Raw genomic sequence first — 23,855 nt, forward strand, 5'->3', positions numbered from 1 at the left:
TGGAGAACTGATCAAGTCCATTCTATTTATAATTACCTAGACAAAATCTGTTAAATATAATTTTCTATTTAAAAATTTCTGAAATACAGCCATACTCAGATGATTAATTATTCATAGTAGTAGTAAAATTTCCCTCATCCATGTTTTTCTTTAGGTAATAATCTAAATATGTTTACCTTTGGCAGCATGGGAGTATCCCTCTTCTTCTTCTTTTCTGAATTAGGGTCATCTAATAAGTCTGGCTCAAAAGTATAAAGTTCAGTAAGCTCATTCATAGTAAAATGACGCTCAACCTGTTGCTGATCAACAACTCGAAAAGATAGTGACTGCTTAGTTACTTGTCGATCGTAAATCTTATCTTCCATGGTTCCCTTTATAAAAAGAAGGAACAATGTATAAATAAATAAATTTCGTAAATATGAAACAAACTTAATCAAGGAGAAATATAGTTACTGTTAAATATGTAATGGTAAAAATTCATGGTAATATATTTAGATAAAGAAAAATTAAGGAACAATGTTGCTTAATTCATGAAAGACTTCAACTTTAGCATAGTTTAATATAAAACATTAAGAAAATTAAATCACTAATAACCATTCTATATTATCTGACCAAAATGCACTCATTTGTTGCTTTATCTATTTCTGTACTTGGTGGAAGAAGGAGAAAAGGCAGAGAACCAGGGGAAACAAATAAAGGGGCATACAAATTAAAAATTTAGGTGGGTATTGAAGTTATAATGCAAGAGGACAGTTTAATTCCTTTTTCAATATAAAATACTAAACTATCAACACTCACTATAAACTCCCTTTATATCAAGTTTTATTTTCTATAATTTTGAGAGAGAGAACTAATATAAAGTTCCATATATATACATATAAATACATTACATGAAATGTATATTAAATATAAAGTATTATAGATTATACACTAGAATGACAAGAAGCTCTAAATTTAAATAACAGAAAAGAGTTTACAATGAGTTATCAATCATATTAGGTACTGAAGAAAATCAAGTAAGAAAGGATCTATCAGTAAAACTCAGTCTCAGATTTGGAGGCAGACGGAGAGGTGTAGCACCTGCTACCAATGCAGACATACCAGTTAAAAAGGCAATTTGATCCTATAAATTTGTATTACTTTGAAATATATCTACGTCTTTAATTTTACTTATTTTTCTCAAATCTGAGTTTGTTTTATAAGACCTAAGTTTATATCTAAAGAAAACAATGTTAATATTCTTCAATATATATTAAACATTAATATTCTTTAATATATAAAGAATATTATATATTCTTTGTCATAATGCTGTTATTTTTGCCCATATTTTTTCAAATTAAGTGGATACCTGGTGGGCGCTAAAAAAACAATGATCATTTGACTTTTTCAAGCAAATTACATTTAGTTACTGGCTTTTCTACCTTTGTTAATAAATGAACCATAACATTTGCACTAGATTGTCACAGCTCAATTTACAATCACCAAGATGTACAAACAACCTAAGTGCCCATCAATCCATGAGTGAATTAATATACTGTGGTATATGTATACCATGGAATACTAATTCACCCATAAAAAGATGAGGACTTTACAGCTTTTGTATTAACCTAGATGGAGTTGAAACATATTTTTATTAGTAAAGCATCACAAGAATGGAAAAGCAAGTATTCAATGTACTCAGTACTAATATGAAGTCAGTAAATAAACTAATACATGCCCACACAAGAGAAAAACTCAATTTAATTCAATTAGGGGGAGGGGGAAGAGGGAGGAGGATTGGTGTGCCCCTACCTAATGGGCACAATGTAAGGGTATATGGCACACCTGGGTGCAGGACACATCTACAACAGGGACTTTACCTAACAAATGTAAACATTGTAACCTAATTGTTCATACCCTCACATCAATCTGAAATTTAAAAAAGAAAGAGAGAGAGGGACGGAGGGAGGGACAGAAGGAAGGAAGGAGAGAGAAAGGGAGGGAGGGAGGGAGAGAGGGAGGGAGGGAGGGATGAAGAAAGGATAGATGAACTATAAATGTTTTCCTTTCTGGAGCTAGGAAGAATATACCAAATTTGTTTATTCATGCAATACAATCACAACATGACAAGGTTGACGTTACAGAAATGGACAAATTGCAAAACAGAAAATCATGAGAGATACCAAAATAGACTTCTATTGCCTTACATACAGGAATGATAGTTTCAACTTCGTTTACCTCTCTGTAATACATACATGTTCCGCACCTCTAAAATACCATCAGTTTGGGCAATCTTTCAATATCAAAAAGAGAATATAAATTATAAACCTACCTGAGCTAAGAACCTATATACATAAACAGGTTTAGTTTGTCCAAAGCGATAAACTCTGAATATACTCTGGATGTCATATGATGGATTCCAAGAAGCATCAAATATAATTACTCGATTAGCAGCTACCAGATTAATTCCTAGAGATCCTGCTTTGGTGGAAATAATAAACAATCGCCCCCTAGAAATGAAAATATAGAATAAATGCTTTAGTAATGAGTGCTTTATAGATATTTCAATTATGATATGACTTTTTGATCCTTAGGCGGTTTTTTGAACAATCAGGAGTTCAGAGAATTCATTTCTTACTTACTGAAGAAAATAAGACATTATTTTAAGGAATCAGGTTGATAATTTATAATCCTAGAAAGAATCCTATTGCTAGAAAATGAAATAGCCTTAATTAAGAATAAAGACGAAATAAAAATCATGTTGACATGTAGTCAAGGTTTTATTTATAGGTTGCTGAGTAAATTTAGAAAATGTCTATATAACTTGAAAGTCCATATTGTACTAGGTACTGTTCGGGGTATAAAGTACATAAAAATGAAGGACTGTTTAGGGGTGACTCATGAAAAAATTTATAAAATAGCATAATGAATGTGATGAGAGAAGTTAAATAGATTCAAGATACTGAAGTAGGTAAAATAGGAGCAAGAAGACACAGGGCTCCAGGAAGGATGTACCTAAGGAAAAAAAACAGATTGATGTGAACACAAGGATTTATAATATTTCTATAAAAGAATTTTGGAATTAGGGATAAATACATAAAAAAACTAACCAAAATGTAAAAACAAATCAATACTTCAACAAAAATAAACAGGCACACAAAAAAGAAAAAGTAATCATAATATTTTAAATGGCTTAAGATATTTATATAATCACAACAAAGCAAGCACTCCCAATTGATTTATGCAAATATTATAGGACTTGAGGCCTTATAAAACTATTTGTTAGAACTATGTAAGTGCATTACTTTGATATTAATCAAATTTTAATTAAAAAAGATTATAACATTTTTGGAAAATATATACAAGTCTAAAGAAAAAAAAATCACTCAGTTACACTCCTCAGAAACAACCTCCACTGAAATTATGATACATTTCACATAGGTTTATTTTTCTAAGTATATATTTCTTGCGTTTTACATAGTTAAGATAATACCTATGCATACAGTTTATGCTAGGAGAATTTCCTCAAATTTCTTGGTAATTATCATGCTGTATAATATAGCTGTATAATATTTCATTTGATGACTATACAATAATAATTTATTTAGTGTTGACAATTTTTATCAGAATAAGAAAATACCTGCAATAGGCTCTCAATAATTACCATAAAAAGCCTGTATACTAAGACTTTCCTTCATGAAAGAAAATTAATAATTAAAATGTCATACCTGTTTACGTTTATAGCATTATATGCTAGAATGCAAAGAAACTCTAAATTTTGAGAGAGAGTTTACAATTTAGTTTACTAATTATATACTAAAGAAAAATAAACAGAGATACTAAATTCATAACACACACCTAGGAATACAACCTATAGAAATTATCATAAAAGTTGACCAATTTTCCAGAAAACGCATTTATCACAGTGTTATTTACAATAATAGCATATGGGTGAAAATAAATAATATACAATAACATAAGGAAATAAATTATGCCCTGGCTACGTTACCATTAAAAATCTAAAATACATGGAAAAAAAGCAAAATATAGATTCTTAATAAATGTAATTGTGTTAAAAACATACATACTCACAATGTTAATAGTTGTTATCTCTGGTCAGTAGGATTATGATGACTATTTTCTTTGTATACTTACCTATAATATATATTCATTACAGAGAAGAAACTGTGATTTCCTTAATTACTGGACACATTTAAAGGTTTACGGGCAAATGCTACTCTAAAATTATCCCAGTTATTTATATCTATTCCACATAAGCAAAAGATGACATAGAGCCATAGGAAAGGATCAAGCATGTAGGATGGTATAAACTACGTAGGTTAAAATAGATATGTGCATACACACACATACATACTCTCCCTTAAAGAGAATTTCTAAACTCTTTGGTATCTGTTCACTAATCACAGAGTTGAGTATGTTTAATAGGTGTGTTTATCAAATTGCTAATGCTTCTCAAACACTGAGCTAGGCTGAAAATACAAAAGATGAAAAAAATATTTGGCCATAGCAGCAAAGGAGACCACCACCTACAAGACAACAGACATACCAACAATTGGAATGCAATGTAATTTGCAATAATGGAGCTACTTACTAAGCATTGATGTACTAAATGACAGAAAATTAATAATTAAAATGCCATTACAATCTTGTTACATCAAGAATGCTATATGAGGCCAGGCATAGTAACTCACACCTGTAATCATAGCACTCTGGGAAGACTGCTTGAACTCAGGAGCTCAAGACCAACCTGAACAACAGTGAGACCCTTATTTACAAAAAATAGAAATACATACCAGTGGGAAGCAAAACTGTTTAACTCCCCATAAAAGAAAAATAAACAAAGAGTTAATGACTGAATTGGCAATTAAGAATTGATTTGAACTGTTTAACTTATAATATTATTCAGTCTGGAATATATAAGTCTATACTGAGATAAACTAACAAGGATATTTTTAGATTTTCTTAATATTAAGCATTATTATTAAAGTGTACACTCAAACATGATTAAAATATGAACCATTATTGGCAGCGCCTGTGGCTCAGTGAGTAGGGCACTGGCCCTATATACCGAGGGTGGCGGGTTCAAACCCGTCCCGGCCAAACTGCAACAAAAAAATAGCTGGGCGTTGTGGTGGGCGCCTGTAGTCCCAGCTACTCGGGAGGCTGAGGCAAGAGAATCGCCTAAGCCCAAGAGTTGGAGGTTGCTGTGAGCTGTGATGTCACGGCACTCTACTGAGGGCGACAAAGTGAGACTCTCTCTCTAAAAAAAAAATGAACCATTGTTTACATAGTGCTCCTATAAGCCTTCTTGTACATGTCTTTTGGTAAAAAGCACTTCTGTCAGGTATGTATCCAAGAGTAGAATTGTTAAGCCATAGGATATCTATATAACACTGTTAAACAGAACAAATATTTCTCCCAATAGTTATTTCTAATTATATCCTAACTAACAGTGTGTGATAGTCCCGGTTGTTACAAATTTTAACAAACTGTGGTATTATCTTTTTGCTTTCATGATAATCTTTTAAACGTTAAGGGTCACAAGAATTTGCAACAATATTTTAGAGAGTTTCTGTGTATCCTTTATCCAACTTCCCCCCAATGGTAACTTACACAAATATAGTACACTTTCAAAACCAGGAAATTGACATTGGCATGAACTAGTGTATAGAATTCATTTGGGTTTCATCAGTTTCTGTTTGGGTTTTAAGTTCTATGAAATTTTATTATGTATGTAGAATTATGTGAGCATTATTATAAGCAGGATACAGAACTGTTCCATCACAAAAAACCTTCCTGTGTTATCCCTTAGTGTTTAGACCCTTCCCTTATTCCTAAACCCTGGCCATCACTGATCTGTTCTCCACCGTTACAATCTTGTCACATCAAGAACGCTATATAAAGCCAGATGTAGTACCTCACATTTGTAGTCCTAGGGCTCTGGGAGCATTTGTAATCCTAGGGGGAGCATTTATTTGCTCAAGTTTTTTGCCCATTTTCTAACTGGGTTGCTTTCTTTCTGAGAATTCCTTGCATATTCTGGATCTGAGTCCTTCATTAGATATGCAACTTAAAAATATTTTCTCCAAATTTGTGGGTTGTCTTCTGCTTAGAAACAATGTCTCACTCTATCACCCAGGCTAGAGGGTAATGCCACAATCTTAGTTTACTGCAGCCTCAAATTCCTGGGCTCTAGCAATCCTCCTGCCAGTCTCCCAAAGAGTTCACACACGTGCCACCATGCCCACCTTGTCTTTTTCTTTTCTTAACAGGGTCATTCACAGACAAAAGTTTTTTTTTATTTTGGACTCGGTGCCTGTAGCTCAGCGGTTAGGGTGCCAGCCACACACACCAGGGCTGGCGGATTCAAACCCAGCCCGGGCCTGCCAAACAATGATGACAACTACAACAACAACAACAACAAAAAATAGCCGGGTGTAGTGGTGGACGCCTGTCATCCCAGCTACTTGGGAGGCTGAAGCAAGAGAATCTCTTAAGCCTAAGAGTTTGAGGTTGCTGTGAGCTGTGATGCCACAGCACTCTACCAAGGGTGACATGGTAAGACTCTCCAAAAAAAAAAAAAAAGTTTTTAATATTTATTAAGTCTGATTACTAATCTTTTCTTTAATGGATTGTATACATTTGGTACTATGACTAAGAACTGTTTGCCTAACCCTAGTTCTAGAACATTTCATGTTGTGTCATATAATAGTTTTAGATTTAGATTTATGATCCATTTTGACTTCAAATGGGTTTTATAAAATGGGATAAGGCTTATGTCAAGGTTTGTTTTTTACCTCTGACAGTCCAATTATCCCAATGCCATTTTTTGAAAAGACTATCCTTCCTCTATTGAATTGCATCTGTGCCTTTGTCAAAACATTTTAAACTTGTATTTCTCTGATGATCAATGAAGATAAGCACCCCTTTGTATGTTTATTGGCCATTGGATATTGTCTTTTCTAAAGTCTTGTTCAAGTATTTTGTCCATCTTTTTATTGGGTTGTCTGGTTTTTAAGAATTCATTATATATTCTAGGGATGGTGGCTCACGCCTATAATCCTAGCACTCTAGGAGCCTGAGGCAGGTGGATGTCCTGAGCTCACAGGTTCGAGACCAGACTGAGCCAGAGCAAGACCTCGTCTCTAAAAATAGCCAGCCATTGTGGAAGGTGCCTGTATTCCCAGCTACTTGAGAGGCTGAGGCAAGAGAATCACTTGAGCCTAAGAGTTTGAGGTTGCTGTGAGCTATGATGCCGTGGCACTCTACCAAGAAAGACAAAGTGAGACTCTGTCTCAAAAAATAAATAAATAAAAATAAAAAACAGAGAAAGAATTCATGATATAGTCTAGTTAAGAGCCCTTTCTAAATCTCTATATATAGTAGAACTAGCATCTCCTACTTTGTGGCTTGCCTTTTCATTCTTAACGTGAAATGTCTTTGTATTCATCAAGGTTCCCCAGAGAAAGAGAATAGGAGTTAAAAGAGTGAGTGATTGTGTGGATGAGTAGATTTATTATGCAACATGGCTCACTGTGATTATGGAGACCAATTAAGTCCTATAATCTCCTATCTGCAAGCTGGGGAACTAGGGAAGCTCACAACATAAATCCTGGTCCCAGTTCAAAGGCCTGAGAACCAGGGGGTAAAAGTGAGGGTAAGGGCAATTGGTATGTATAAGTCCCGGTCTGAGTCAGAAGGCTGAAGAACAAGGATAGTCAATGTTTAAGGGCAGAAGAAGATGCACGTCCCAGCACAAACAGAAAAAGCAAGCAAACTGCCCTTCTTCTGCCTTTTTGTTCTATTTAGGCTCTCAATGGATTGGATGGTGAACACCCATATTGATGAGGGCAGTCTTCCTTACTCAATCTACTGATTAAAATGCCAATCTCTTTCAGAAACACCCTCACAGACACATCTAGAAATGTTTTACTAGCTATCTGGACATCCCTTAGCCCAGTCAAGCTGACATATAAAATTAACTATCCCACACTTGGAGAACAGAATTTCTTAATATTAACAAAGCTCAACTTATATCAATCTTTCCTTTTCCTTCCTTTTTGTGTGTCCTGTTTATTAATTTTTTTATTCCAAGATGAAGAAAATAATCTTTGCTCTTTCTAAAAACTTGTTTCAGCTACTAAATTTAAAACTACAATCCACCTGAAATTAGTTGCCAGAGAAATACAGATTTAAACTATGAAGACTTACCACTATAGAACCATTTCAAGTTTTATAAAAAAAAAAAAAAAAAAAAAAGACAAACAATACCAAGTGATAGTGAGGACAGAGAACAACTAAAACATACATATACTATTGGTGTGAGTAATAAACTGGTACGACCACTTTGGACAAATGTTTTGGCTGTATAAACTAAAGCTGAACATACCTATTACCTAGTACTATCGCTCTCAGGCATATACAACAGAAATTATATATATTCATTCATCAAAATATATATATGATAATTATTTTAAAAGTTTAATCTTTGGACTTTCACTTTTTTTTTTTTTTTTTTAAAGACAGAGTCTCACATTGTCACCCTTGGTAGAGTGCCACAGCGTCACAGCTCACAGCAACCTCCAGTTCTTGGGCTTAGGCGATTCTCTTGCCTCAGCCTTCCAAGTAGCTGGGACTACAGGCACCCGCCACAATGCCCAGCTATTTTTTGTTGCAGTTTGCCCAGGGCCGGGTTTGAACCCACCAACCTCAGTATATGGGGCCCGCATCCTACTCACTGAGCCACAGGCACCACCCTGGACTTTCATTTCTAAGAAGATGGAGTACACATACTGTTACCTATTCCTCACAATAAGTATAGCTAAAAACTCTGGATATATATATGCTCTGAAAAGTGAAAAGGAGGAAGCAGACCAGGCATGAACTTCAGGACTTAAAGGACAAAATGGCAGTGTCACTGGCTTTCTTTCTGCCTCATCTATACTAGACTGGCTGCTGAAGAACTCTAAAAAGATGCAGTAAAAATCAATCCCAAATAAAAGCATGCCTTTTTTAGCCAAAGGTTCAGAAAAGGGGTAACAAAGCAAGACAGACAACTCTAAGATAATCACCCGACTCTGGCCAAATAGTACAGAGAAAAACATAGCTGTACCTCTACCCTTCTACACTAACCAAGTTATAACAAGGCACTGCCAGAGTGATGTTAACAGAGTTCTGCCTCAGACCCAGAATTGTCAGTGAAGACCATGTAGGGAACCAGGACATTGACATTAACCAAACGGTTACAAATGAACCTTTTCCTCTCCCTATTGGTAGTAGTATATTGAAAGAGGTCTAGTGGAGAATTACGAATGATACCGACCCCAAAGAACTAATGAAATACTCCCTATATTTCAGTGGAAGCCATGTGGGAAAAGTAAACAGGTAATCCTGATCCTCCCAGCCCAGAAAGTATCAGTACAGGCCTACTTGGGAGACTTAACTCTTACCATCAATTGGCAGTAATCAGGCAGGGCACCTCATGCTCTGACAGAACATTTGTCAGAAGATTCCTACTGTTTAACACAGCATTTAAATAAGATCCAGAGTCCTGTCTTATGATATAGTAAAAAAAAAAAGTTTAGTTTAAACACAAGAAGTTCTTCATTATAAGAAGAACTAGGAAAATCTCAACTTCAATGAGAAAAGGAAATTGACAAACACAAACGTTGGGGTGACAAATTTAAGAATCGTATGACAAGGATTTTAAGAGCAGCTATTATAAAAATGTCTCATAAGCAATTTTTAACACAACTGAGACAAATAAAAGAGAAACTCTCATCAAGAACACATAAACAAGAACCAAATGGAAATCTTAGAACTAAAACATGTAACATAAACAAAAAATTCAAAACAAATAGGCTCAAAAGCAGAATGTAGAGGATAGAAGATTCTGTGAACTTGAAAATTAACAAAAAAAATTGACATTTTTGTTATCAGAGTCCCAAAAGAAGAGAGAAAGATGAAGGGGCTGAAAAAGCATTTAAAGAAACAATGGCTGGAAATTACCAAAATTTAGCAAGAAACATCAAAACCTATAGACTTAAGAAGCTAAATAAACCACAAACAGCATAAACTCAAAGACCATGACAAAACACATAATAGGCATTACCCAAAAACTAAGATAAAGAAAAAAAAAAATCTTTTTTTTTTTCAGTTTTTTTTTAAATTATTAAATCATAGCTGTGTACATTAATGCAATCATGGGGCACCATACACTGGTTTTATATACCATTTGACATATTTTCATCACACTGGTTAACATAGCCTTCCTGGCATTTTCTTAGTTATTGTGTTAAGACATTTATATTTTGCATTTAGTAAGTTTCACATGTACCCTGTGCATCTTACAAGAAAAAAAAAATTCTTAACAGAAGAGAGAAACAACACTTTATTTAAAGCAGAAAAATAATTTGAACAACAGGTTTCTCATAAGAAACCACAGAGGGGCCAAGCACGGTGGCTCGCGCTTGTAATCCTAGCACTCTGGGAGGTCGAGGTGGATGGCCTGCCTGAGCTCAAGAGTTCAAGACCAACCTGAGTCATAGCGAGACCTCATCTCTAAAAATAGCTGGGCACTGTGGCAGGCGCCTGTAGTCCCAGCTACTTGGGAGGCTGATGAAAGAGAATCACTTGAGCCCAAGAGTTTGAAGTTGCTGTGAGCTGTGATGCCACAGCACTCTACCGAGGGTGACAGAGTGAGACTATGTCTCGAATAAAAAAAGAAAGAAACCATGGAAGCCAGAAAAAAGTGGCACAAATTTCCAAAGTGCTGAAAGAAAAGAACTGATAACTCTGTGTATGGCAGAAGTACCCTTTAAGAATGAACAGGAAATCAAGCAATTCTCAAATGAAGAAACTCAGAGAATTTGTTGCCAACAGACCTGCCCTAAAAGAGTGGCTAAAGGAAGTTCTGAATATAAAGGAAATGATAAAAGGAATGTTTAAACACTAGGAAGGAAGAAGCAACAATAAAAACAGCAAAACATAAGAGTGAATACAATACTTTCCTATGTTTATGCTCTCTAAATTACATTTTATGTGAAGAAAACATGATTACACTGAATGATGTGGCTGAACATTTAAAAAAGTTACATTATGAAAAGGAAACCCAGCCAGGCATGGTGATACATTATCTGTAGTCCCGACTACTCAGCGGGGTGAGGCAGGAGCATCCCTTAAGCCCAGGAGTTTAAGGTTGGAGTGAGCTAGGACGAAGTCACTACACTCTAGCTAGAGCGACCAAGTAAGACTCTGTCTCAAAAAAGGAGGGAACATACAGTCTGAGCAAGAGCAAGACCCTGTCTCTAAAAATAGCCAAGCATTATGGCAGGCACCTAATAGTGCCAGCTACTTGGAAGGCTGAGGCAAGAGGATTGCTTGAGCCCAAGAGTTTGAGGTTGCTGTGAGCTATGATGCCAGAGCACTCTACTGAGGGAGACAAAATGAGACTGTCTAAATAAATAAATAAATAAAATAAGCAAAAGAAAACAAGATGGAGAACAAATTGAAGAAAAAAATGTAATAGAATACTGAAGCCCTATATTAATATATATGGACATACCATTTAAAAGAAAGAGATTAACAGAATGGATAAAACAACATGACCCAAGTACATGCTGTCTATAAACAAACTAATTTATAACAATATAGGCAAATATAACAATATAAGAAAGGTGAAAGTAAAAGAATGAAAAATATATACCACACAAACGTTAATCAACATAAAACAGGGGTGGCTTATAGTAGTATCATATAATGTAGACTTCACAGCAAAGAAAATTATGAGTGACAGAGAAGGACGCAGCAATCCTAAATGTGTATATACCAAACAAAAGAGATGAAAACATGAGAAACAAAAACTAACAGAACTAAAGAAAGAAACAAGCAAATCTAATTATATTATAGTTGGAGGCTTCAACCTGCCTCTCTTAAAAATGAAAAACCTACCAAAAAAATCAGCAAGGATGAAGAATAACACAACACCCCTATCAAAGAACAAAAATCTAATCAACATTTACAATAGCAGACTACATATTCTCTTTAAGGCCTAAGTACCATATACACAACACACAATATCCTGGGCCATAAAATAACATACAACAAATTAAGAAGAACTGAAATTATACAAAGCATATTTTCCGAATATAATTATATAAAACTAAAAACCTGTAAAGGAACAATAGAACTCTCCAAAAGCTTGGAAATTAAACGTTATTAGTTATGCATAAAAAGGAAGTCTCAAAGAAAACAAAAATACATTGAACTGAATGAAAATACATCAAAATGTACATCATATCCAAAGAAGTGCTGAAATGGAAAGGTATAACACTAAATGCTTACATCAGAAAAGAGGAAAGCCTCAAATCAAGCTAGTAATACAAGCTTCTACCTCAAGAAAATAGAACAAGAACAAAATAAACCAAAATCCCAATGAAATGAAAACAGAAAAAAATTAATTAAACAAAAACCTGGTTATTTGGGAAAATGAATAAAATTTATAAGCCTCACAAAAACAAAAGAGAACACACACACAACCATTAGGAATGAAACAGAGACTATGACTATAAAACCTGCAGCAATCTGAAAGGATAAGAGAATGCTATGAACCATTCCATACATAAATTTGAAATTAAGAAGAAATGAACCAATTCCTCAAAAAGCACAAACTAATTCAATGCGTATGAAATAGATTACCTGAATAATCTTAAAACTATTAAGGGAATTTAATTAGTGATTTTAAAACTCCCAAAGAAGAAATCTCCAAGGCCAGAAAGTTTCACTGTCAATTTTTACCAAACATTTAAGATTAACACAAATTCTACATAATTACTTTCAGAAAATAGGAGAACACTTCTTCTTTTATGAGGTCAATATTACCCTGATACCAAAAACAGAGAAAAACAGCACAAAAAAAAACTAAATATGTCCCATACCTCTCATTATCTCTCAACAAAATATTAGCAAATAGAATCCAGAACTATATAAAATAAAAAATTGCACACATGACCAACTAGAGTTTATGCCAGAGATAAAAGGATGGTTCAATAGTCAACTATAAAACACACTGTATCAATAGGGTAAAGAAAAAACAGATGATACTAAATGAAGCAGAAAAAGCAACTGACAAAATTAAACACCCATTCATAATAAGAACTCTCAGCAAATTAAGAACAAAGGGGAACATCTTCAACTTGATAAAGAACAAAAGCATACAACTAATATTATAGCTAAAGAAGACTGAATGTTTTGCTCCTAAGCTCAGAAGAAGGCAAGTGTTCTATTCTAACCGCTGCTACTCAACATATTACTGGAAGTTCTAAACGTAACCAGCACAATAAGGCAAGGCAAGAAAATAAATGGCATATAGATTATAAAAAGGAAAAAATAAAACTAACCCTACTTGCAGATAGCATAATGGTTTATGTGTAAAAAATACAAAGGAATCGGGGGCGGCGCCTGTGGCTCAGTCGGTAGGGTGCCGGCCCCATATACCAAGGGTGGCGGGTTCAAACTGCAACCAAAAAATAGCCGGGCTCTGTGGCGGGCGCCTGTAGTCCCAGCTACTCGGGAGGCTGAGGCAAGAGAATCGCTTAAGCCCAGGAGTTGGAGGTTGCTGTGAGCTGTGTGATGCCATGGCACTCTACCGAGGGCCATAAAGTAAGACTCTGTCTCTACAAAAAAAAAAAAAAAAAAAACAAAGGAATCTACAAAACAAACTTTCAGAACAAATGAGGTCAGCAAGATCACAGACAAAAGATCAAAATAAAATAAAAATCAATTGCATTTCTACCCATATGAGCAATAAGCATGTGGAAACCAATATGAAAATTACAATTATGATTTACAATCACCAAAAGAAAGAAATAACTCAAGAGTAAACCCAGTAAGAGATATATAGGGCTTTTATGCTGAAAACTACAAAACACCAATGAAAGAAATCAAAGATCAACATAATAGAGACATACCCATAATGTGTTCACAGATCAAAAGACTCAGTATATTAACAGTAAAAATATCAGTTTTGCACAAAGAATTTAATAAAATTCCTCTTAAAATCTTCCTAAAATTTGTGTAGCTATAGATAAGATTATTCTAAAATTTATGTTAAAAAAATTAGACTAGCTAAAATTATCTATAAAAATAGGATAAAGTGGGAAGAATTGTTCAATATGATATTAAGGTTTATTATGTAGCTACAGTAATCAATACTATGTGGTAATGACAGAGGGACAGACATAGGGATCAACAGACTAGAACAGTGAACTGAGAAATAGCCCCACACAAATATAGCCAACTAATTTTTTCACAAAGTTACAAAAGCAATTCATTGACAGAAAGATGGCTTTTTCAACATAAAATGCTGTTGTAGCTGGCTATCCACAGCCCAAAATATAAACCTTTAAACTTATACAAAAATTAACTCAATGCAACATGGACCTAAGCATAAAATATAAAATTATAAAATTTTTAGAGTACAACACAGGAGAAAATCTGTAGGATCTAGGGATTAGGGGACATGTTCTTAGACTTAACATCAAAATTATGATCAAAACAAACATTGACAAACTAAATTTCATCAAAATTAAAAACTCTGCTCTGTAAAATATCCTATGAAGAAAATAAAAAGACAAGCCACGAACTGGCAGAAAATACTTGTAAGCCATTTATCTGACAAAGGACTCATATCTCCAGATTATATAAAGAATCCCCAAAGCTCTACAGTATTTTAAAAAAGTCCAATTAGAAAGCGGAAAACAGACATAAAGAGACACTTCACCAGAGAGGATATGCAGTATTTGATGACAAATAAACATATTTGAAAAGATATCTTTTCTGGGTAGTGTCTGTGGCTCAATGGGTAGGGCACCGGCCCCATATACGGAAGGTGGCGGATTCAAACCCAGCCCTGGCTAAACTGCAACAAAAAAATAGCCGGGCATTATGGCGGGCACCTGTAGTCCCAGCTACTCAGGAGGGTGAGGCAAGAGAATCACCTAAGCGCAGGAGTTGGAAGTTGCTGTGAGCTGTGTGACAGCTACCAAGGGCGATAAAGTGAAACTCTTGTCTCTACAAAAAAAGAAAATATATCTTTCTCTTATTTGAAAAGATATCTTATCTTAATATCTTTTCAAAGATATTCTAGATAACAAGGTATCAGGAAAATGTAAATTAGGACAACAATGAGCTACTACTACACACCTATCAGAATACCTAAAATAAAAATAGTAAGAATACCAAATGTTGGAGGGGATGCAGAGAAACCTGATCTCTCACACTTTATTAGCAAAAATACACAATGGTGCATCCATTCAGGATAAAAGTTTGGCAGTTTCCTAAAAAATTAAACACACACTTATCATGTGACCTAGCAATAATACTCCTGGGCATTTATCACAGAGAAATAAAAACTTAGGTCCACACAAAAACCTGAACACATTGGTCACAGCAGCTTTATCTGTAATAGCCAAACATAAACACAACTAAAATATCCTATAGTAAATGAATAGTTAAACATCTGTGGTACATCCATACCATGGATTATTACTCTGTAATTAAAGAAATAAACTATTGATATATATGACAACTTAGATGGAACTCAAGAGCATTTTGCTGACTGAAAAAAAATCTCAAAAGATAATACCATTTAGGACGGCGCCTGTGGCTCAAAGGAGTAGAGCACCTGGCCCCATATGCCAGAGGTGGTGGGTTCAAACCTAGCCCCAGCCAAAAACTGAAAAAAAAAAAAAAAAAGATGATCCCATTTATATAAGTCTTGATATGACAAAATTATAGGGATGGAGCACAGATAAGTTATTGTCAGGGGTTAGGGATACTGATGAAGTTGATATTAAAGGATGGATTTGACTATAAAAGGGTAGTAAAAGAAATCTTTGTGGTGATGGAATATTTCTGTATCTTGACTATGCATATGTGATTTTTTTTCTTTTTTTGAGACAAAGTCTCACTATGTGGCCTTCGGTAGAGTGCCTGGCATCACAGCTCACAGCAAATCCAAACTCTTGGGCTTAAGCGATTCTCTTGCCTCAGCCTCTAGGATTACAGGTGCCTGCCACAAGGCCTGACTATTGATTTTTTTTTTTTTTTGAGACAGAGTCTCACTATGTTGTCCTGGGTAGAGTGCTGTGGCATCACAGTTCACAGAAACCTCAAACTCTTGGGCTTAAGTGATTCTCTTGCCTCAGCCTCCCAAGTAGCTGGGACTATAGGTGCCCTCAACAATGCCTGGCTACTTTTTTGTTACAGTTGCCATTGCTGTTTAGCTGGCCCCCACCAGGTTCGAACCTGCCAGCCTGGGTGTATGTGGCCGGGGCCCTACCCACTAAGCTATGGGCGCCACCCTGTATGTGATTTTAAAAAGCACAGATATACACAAACATTGAAACTGTATCAATTGCTTGGCTTTGATATTATATTCTAGGTATATAAAATCTAACTATTAGGGAAAACTAGGTGAAGGGTTCATATGACTTTCTGTACTACCTTTACAAGTTCAGGAGAATCTACAATAACTTTTAAATAAAAAGACAAACAAACAGAAAACAGTATCAAGTTAGCTGAGGCTGTTAAACACTATTTCCAGGTAACATTACCTTCAAGTTTATCTTAATGTGTCTTTCAGTTCACTTTAGCATCAACAAGGATTATTATTTACATCCTATTTTCTGAAAATTACTGAGTTATAAGATGTTAGAATATACACAGACAGTTGTAGATTTAATCTGTATGGGTTCAGTTACTTAAGAGTAACCCTCCAAATCCATTTTATATATATATATGTTGAACATATCAAATCCAGAAATCTGAAAAACATGCTCCCAAATCTGAAACTTTTGCCAATATGATACTCAAAGGAAATACTTGTTGCAGCTCCATCCATGTAAACATGAAAGAGGTAAAGTCTCCATCTTTCTTTAAGGCTGCATAGTATTCATATTCTTCTTAGTAAAGTATCCCAAGAATGGAAGAAAAAATACCCAATGTACACAGCCCTACTATGAAACTAATTTGGGACTCTCACATGAAAGCTATAACCCAGCTACAACTTAACAATAGGGGGAAGTGGGAAAGGGGGGGGTGGGTAGAGGGAGGGGAATCGGTGGGATCACACCTGTGGTGCATATTACAGGGGTATTTGCAAAACTTGGTAAATGTAGAATGTAAATGTTTTGGCACAGTAACTGAGATAACGCCAGAAAGGCTATGTTAACCACTGTGATAAAAAAGTGTTAAATGGTTTATGAAGTGAGTGTATGATGCCCCATAATCATATCATTGTATACAGTTATGATTTAATAAAAAAAAAGAAATACTTGTTGGAGGATTTTATTTTTATTGCTCTTTTTTTTTTAGGACAGAGTCTCACTCTATTGCCCCAGAGTGTTGTGGCATCACAGCTAACAGCAACCTCAAAGTCTTGGGCTCAAGGGATCCTCTTCCTTCAGCCTCCCAAGTATTTGGAACTATAGGCATGTGCCACCATGTCTGGCTATTTTTTCTATTTTTAGCAGAGACCAGGTCTCATTCTTGCTCAGGCTGGTCTCAAACTCCTGAGCTCAAGCAATCCACCCGCCTAGGCCTCCCAGAGCACTACAATTACAGGCATTAGCCACCGCACCCAGCCTTTTACTGTATTTTTTCCCATGTTTAGATACATTTGGATGTACAATTACTCATCATGGGTTGCAATTGCCACAGTATTCAATACAGTAATATCCTGTACATGTTTGCAGCCTAGAAGCAATAAGCTATATCATATAGCCTATTTTACAAAGAAGAGGCCAACACATATATTTTGTAAATGAAGATACATTTAGCTACAATATACCATTTTCCCTATGTGTAGTGACTTTTGGGACATCCTATATATTTGATGATATAAAAATGTTCAATAAGAGTACATGAAAAGATGCTCAACATCATTTATCATTAGCAACAGCAAATTAAAACAACAAGAGATACCATTACACACATCTATTAGAGTGAGTAAAATAACATTTTTAAAATACCAAGTGCATACAAGGATACAAAACAACTGGAACTCTCATATGTTGCTGGTAGGAATGAAAATTTGAATAGTTACTTTAGAAAACTATTCTACAGTTTCTTATGAAGATAAATGTAAACTTACCATATAACCTGGCAATTGCAACCCTGGGTTTTCATTTCACTTAGGTAAATACCTATTTATACACAAAAACTTGTACATGAATGGTTAGAGCAACTTAAGAGTTTAATTCTTTGGAAACAACTCAAATGTCTGTCAAATAGAAACAGCTACACTGTGACACATTTCTACGGTGGAATACTATGCAACAATGAATGGGAACAAACTATTGACATATGCAACATGGATGAATTACAAATGCATTTCCCTAAGTGAAAGAAGTGAGACTCTGCAGTGAAGGCTATATTAACCAGTTTTATGAAAGTATTTCAAATTGTATATAAAACCAGCACATTGTACCCCATAATTGCATTAATGTACACAGCTATGATTTAATTTTTTAAAAAAAAGGCCATAAACTATGTGATCCCCCGAGTGAATCTGGTGATGCAGGAGAAGGGTGATGAAACTGGTTTGTATGTTGTCTGTATTTTGCATTTGTCGAAAATCATACAAGTATACACTAAAATAAGTGAATTTTACTGTGTGTAAAATTTTAAATCAATATTTAAAATATGTATGTCTATATACACCAACATGTGTGTGTGTGTGTGTGTGTATATATATATATATACACATACATACACACATACACCAGAGTCAGTGTCTCACACTTGTAATCCTAGTACTTATGGAAGCCAAGGCAAGAGGATCATTTAAGGCCAGGAGTTTGAGACCAGCCTGGGCAAGAGCAAGAGCAAGATGCTGTCTATACTAAAAATAGAAAAAAATAGTAGGTGTGGTGGATTGTGTCCATAGTCCCAACTGCTTGGGAGTCTGAGACAGGCAGATCACTTGAGCCCAGAAGTTTTAGTGTGCAGTGAGCTATACAATGCCACTGTAATCTAGCTGGGCAACAGAGCAAGAATGTATCAAATATAAATATGTATATACACACACACACAGAAAATTTTTCCTACCTCACGTTAGTTTCATCATTAAATTCTTCAGCCCACTTCTTCCTTGACTGTGCAGTAGTAGAACCATCTAATCGGTAATAGTCAATATTTCGAAGCCACTTCCCTTCACCTTAAGATGCAACAAAACACACAAAAGGGATTAATAAATTGCTCTGCTAATACTATTTTTTCCTCCTCATTCACAATTTAAAAGTGGGTTATATATATATATATATATATAAATTCTATTTTTATAGAAAAATACAGTATATACTTCTCTTAATCAAGAAGTAATTATACAAATAAATTCAACATAGATTTCATTCAAATAGATATTGATATATGCAACTATTTTTAAAACCTATTTCATCTACATAAGAATTACTTAAAAGGGTTTCCTTGATTATAATCCTTCAAAATTGTCCTAAGAATAAGATTAAATTACATTTTTCTCATGAGGCTTGCTTTTAAATAAATACATATGGCCAGGTTTTCCTGGCCCTCTTATTAACAATATGATAATGCTCAGATAAAAATCCGGAGACAAAGAATGCCTTTATTTATTCACTGGAACAAATATATACTGAATACCTACTATGTGCTCCAAACTATTCTATAGGCTAGCCACAAATGTCAATATATGTCACCACCTCACAAGTACTGTTTGTATGTGTGTAAAAGATTGTGACTTCATAAATTAGTCATCTAATATGTAGATTTTAGAGAGTGAAATTTTACCCAAGACTTGTATTAATACTAAAACACCAAATGATTTAGAGTTTATATGTTTATATTTGATATGTTTGATATGTTTATATATGATATGATATGTTTGATATGTTTATATATGATATGATTATATTTTATCATATATAATTTCTATTCTAATTGGTTTTTTTTAGAGACATAGTTGCCGTCGGTAGAGTGCTGTAGCATCACAGCAAACAGCAACCTCCAGCTCTTTGGATTAGGTGATTCTCTTGCCTTAGCCTCCCAAGTAGCAGAGACCACAGGTGCCTACCTATTTTTTGTTGCAGTTTGGCCGGGGCTGGGTTTGAACCCGCCAATGTCAGTATATGGGGCCGGCGCCCTACTCACTGAGCCACAGGCACCACCCTATTCTAATTCATTCATTTAAAAAAATATATTACTATTTCTTTTCTTAGAGTTTCATAGTTCTTTTTATACAGATCTTTCATGTCCTTTGTTAGATAAACTCCCAAATATTTCATCTTCTTTGGCACTACTGCAAACGGAATAGAGTCCTTAACTGTTTTTTCAGCTTGACTATTGTTGGTATATATAAAGGCTACATATTTATGAGTGTTGATTTTGTAACCTGAGACGCTACTGTATTCCTTGATCACTTCTAAGAGTTTTGTAGTAGACTCCTTGGTGTTTTCCAGATATACAATCATATCATCTGCGAAGAGCGAAAGTTTGATTTCTTCTGACCCTATATGGATTCCCTTGATCGCCTTTTCTTCCCTAATTGTGATGACTAAAACTTCCATTACAATGTTAAAGAGCAATGGAGACAATGGGCAACCTTGCCTGGTTCCTGATCTGAGTGGAAATGATTTCAATTTAACTCCATTCAATACGATATTGGCTGTTGGTTTTCTGTAGATGGCCTCTATCAGTTTAACAAATGTCCCTTCTATACCAATTTTCTTAAGTGTTCTGATCATGAAGGGATGCTGTATATTATCAAAAGCTTTTTCTGCATCAATTGAGAGAATCATATGGTCTTTGTTTTTTAATTTGTTTATGTGCTGAATTATATTTACTTTAATCAACAGAGAAATGTAAATCAAGCCTACCTTGAGATATTATCTAACTCCAGTAAGATTAGCCCATATCACAAAATCCCAAGACAAGAGATGTTGACATGGATGTGGAGAAAAGGCAACACTTCTACACTGCTGGTGGGAATGCAAATTAATACATTCCTTTTGGAAAGATGTTTGGAGAACACTTAGAGATCTAAAAATAGATCTGTCATTCAATCCTTTAATTCCTCTATTAGGTATATACCCAGAAGACCAAAAATCACATTATAACAAAGATATTTGCACCAGAATGTTTATTGCAGCCCAACTCGCAATTGCTAAGTCATGGAAAAAGCCCAAGTGCCCATCGATCCACGAATGGATTAATAAATTGTGGTATATGTACACCATGGAGTATTATGCAACCTTAAACAAAGATGGAGACTTTACCTCTTTCATGTTTATATGGATGGAGCTGGAACATATTCTTCTTAGTAAAGTATCTCAAGAATGGAAGAAAAAGTATCCAATGTACTCAGCCCTACTATGTAACTAATTTATGGCTTTCATATGAAAGCTATAACTCAGTTATAACCTAAGAATATGGGGAAGGGGGAGGAGGGGGAGGATGGGCAGAGGGAGGGTGATTGGTGGGATTATACCTGCAGTACATCTTACAAGGGTACATGTGAAACTTAGTAAATGTAGAATATAATTGTCTTAATACAATAACTAAGAAAATGCCAGGAAGGCCATCTTAACCAGTGTGAAGAAAATGTGTCAAATTGTTTATAAAACCAGTGTATGGTGCCCCACGATCGCATTAATGTACACAGCTATGATTTAATATTAATTAAAAAATATATATTACTATTTCCCATCTAAGCTAAATTTGTATTACCATGACTTAGGGCAGTGATTTTTAACCAGTGTGCCATGGCACACTGATGTGAGAGGATCTTAGGTGTGCTGCAAAAAAAAAAAAAAAAAAATGTTTTTTTTTTTTTTTTTTTTGAGACAGAATCTCACTTTGACGCTCTTGGTAGAGTGTCACGATGTCATAGCTCACGGCAACCTCAAAATCTTGGACTCAAGAGATTCTCTTGCCTCAGTCGCCCAAGTAGCTGAGACTAAAGGTGCATGCCAAAACACCTATTTTTAGAGACAGGGTGTTACTCTTTCTCAAGATGGTCTCCAACTCCTGCACTCAAACAATCCACCCGCTTGGGCCTACCAGAGCGCTAGGATTACAGGTGTAAATCACCTTGCCCAGCCTGCCCTGAAAATTTTTAAAGATCATTAATTATTTTTGAAGGAAGCACAATAAGTATATATTTTTTTTTTACTCTGTTCTTTGATCAACATAGTTTAAGTGTGCCATGTTCAAGTTCAACTATAGGTTCAAGTGTGCCATGAGATTAAAAAAAAAAACAAAAAGGTCGAAAACACTGCCTTTTAGCCTTAACATAAAGACAGGTTAACAAAACTAAGATTTAAGTCTTTTTAGCAAATTATTTAAATTTGGTACATTAGTTAAAAAGATGCTTTCCTACATATTCATCATTTACCCATATCTTTACAGATATGTAAAACCTAGAATTTCCATCTTAAAATTCAGTAATGCCTATGACAGTAATTTTATTCATTTATGATTTTTATTTATTTCGATTAGAAAAAGGCATATATATCTAAGGAAAAAAAATTTGAGACACATGGTTGTATAACAAGATAAGAGTCAAATTTGCATTAACTGTTAACTTCAGTACAATAATTATTAAGACAAATACGTTATCATAAATGAATCAAAAATTATATAATTATTTTAAAAAGAATTTCAATATACCCTTTGTGATAATGCAAATGAAAACTCTCTACTACCACCTCCATGAATCCAACACTTACAACCTAATGGTCAGTATAGGTTACTGGTTAAGAATACAAACTCTGGAGTTTAAAATGAGTTTCACCATTTACCAACATTTTCAGTATGACAAGTAATTAAACTCCCAGGCCTCAGTTCCTTTATCTAAATAAATAGCAATAATCAGGGTACCTTTTGATTGCATAGGGTTGGTATCAGGGTTAAATGAGTCAATATTTTCCAAAAATCTCACCCAGAATAGTCCCTACCACAAAGTAATTAAAAGCTTATTGAAGCTGGGCTTCGTGGCTCATGCCTGTAATCCTAGTACTTTGGGAGGCCAAGGATTACTTGAGACCAGCCTGAGCTGGTCAGGTTGAGACTCCATTTCTACAAAAATTTAAGAAAATTAGCCAGGCATGATGGTGTACGCCTGTAGTCCCATCTCCTTGGAAAGCCAGAGTAGGAGGATCACTTGAGCCCAGGAGTTTGAGGTTACACTGAGCTATGAAGACACCAGTGTAATAAGCTAGACTATCAACAGAGAGAGAACTTGTCTCAAAACAAACAAAACAAAATAAAACCCCCAAATAATAACAAAAGCTTGTTCAACACTTAATTTGATCCTATAGCAAATTATAGCTATCTCTATTATGGCCAATATTGTATATATTTGATCCCCCTTACTACTATGTAATGATTTCCTGCAGTACCACTTGAGCCTACTTCAGTGCTCAACACACAATGGTAGTGGTAGTGGTAACAGTAGTAACTTAGAAGATAGACCAACCTGATTGATACTTAAAACAAACATTTGCTGAAGACCATTTATACAATTAGAAATAAACTAGTGGGCATACGCAAAATATACAACCTTATTAGTGGTCAAAAAATATAAATTAGAACAATGAGAATTGTTTTTATTCATTAAATATGGGGAAATATGTAATTACAGTACTATAGGTATCCATATTAAAATAGACATTTTTTTCATTTATTGATGGTGGCAGAAAAAATGAAATACTGCCAGAACAAAGACTCTATTTTTTTTGCTAACCACTATACTAACGAGGACAGAACAAAGATTGTTCTGTAACAAAATTAATGCATGGTGATAACACAAAAATAGATTGAAG

General features: G+C 34.7%; 1 protein-coding gene across 10 annotated transcripts in view; it reads right to left on the reverse strand.

Moving 5' to 3' along the window:
- Nucleotides 1-23,855, reverse strand: part of ATRX (ATRX chromatin remodeler) — a 357,519-nt gene that overhangs the window by 37,919 nt on the left and 295,745 nt on the right. For all 10 annotated transcript variants that reach the window (XM_053579351.1, XM_053579357.1, XM_053579356.1 and 7 more), the window contains 3 exons: nt 19,108-19,216; nt 2,312-2,489; nt 177-371 (listed from right to left, as the gene is read on the reverse strand). In XM_053579351.1, the coding sequence (XP_053435326.1) occupies nt 177-371; nt 2,312-2,489; nt 19,108-19,216 (482 nt within the window). The remainder of the gene's footprint in view (nt 1-176; nt 372-2,311; nt 2,490-19,107; nt 19,217-23,855) is intronic.

This window comes from Nycticebus coucang, chromosome X (assembly GCF_027406575.1).
Source record: "Nycticebus coucang isolate mNycCou1 chromosome X, mNycCou1.pri, whole genome shotgun sequence".
Classification (NCBI taxonomy): domain Eukaryota; kingdom Metazoa; phylum Chordata; class Mammalia; order Primates; family Lorisidae; genus Nycticebus; species Nycticebus coucang.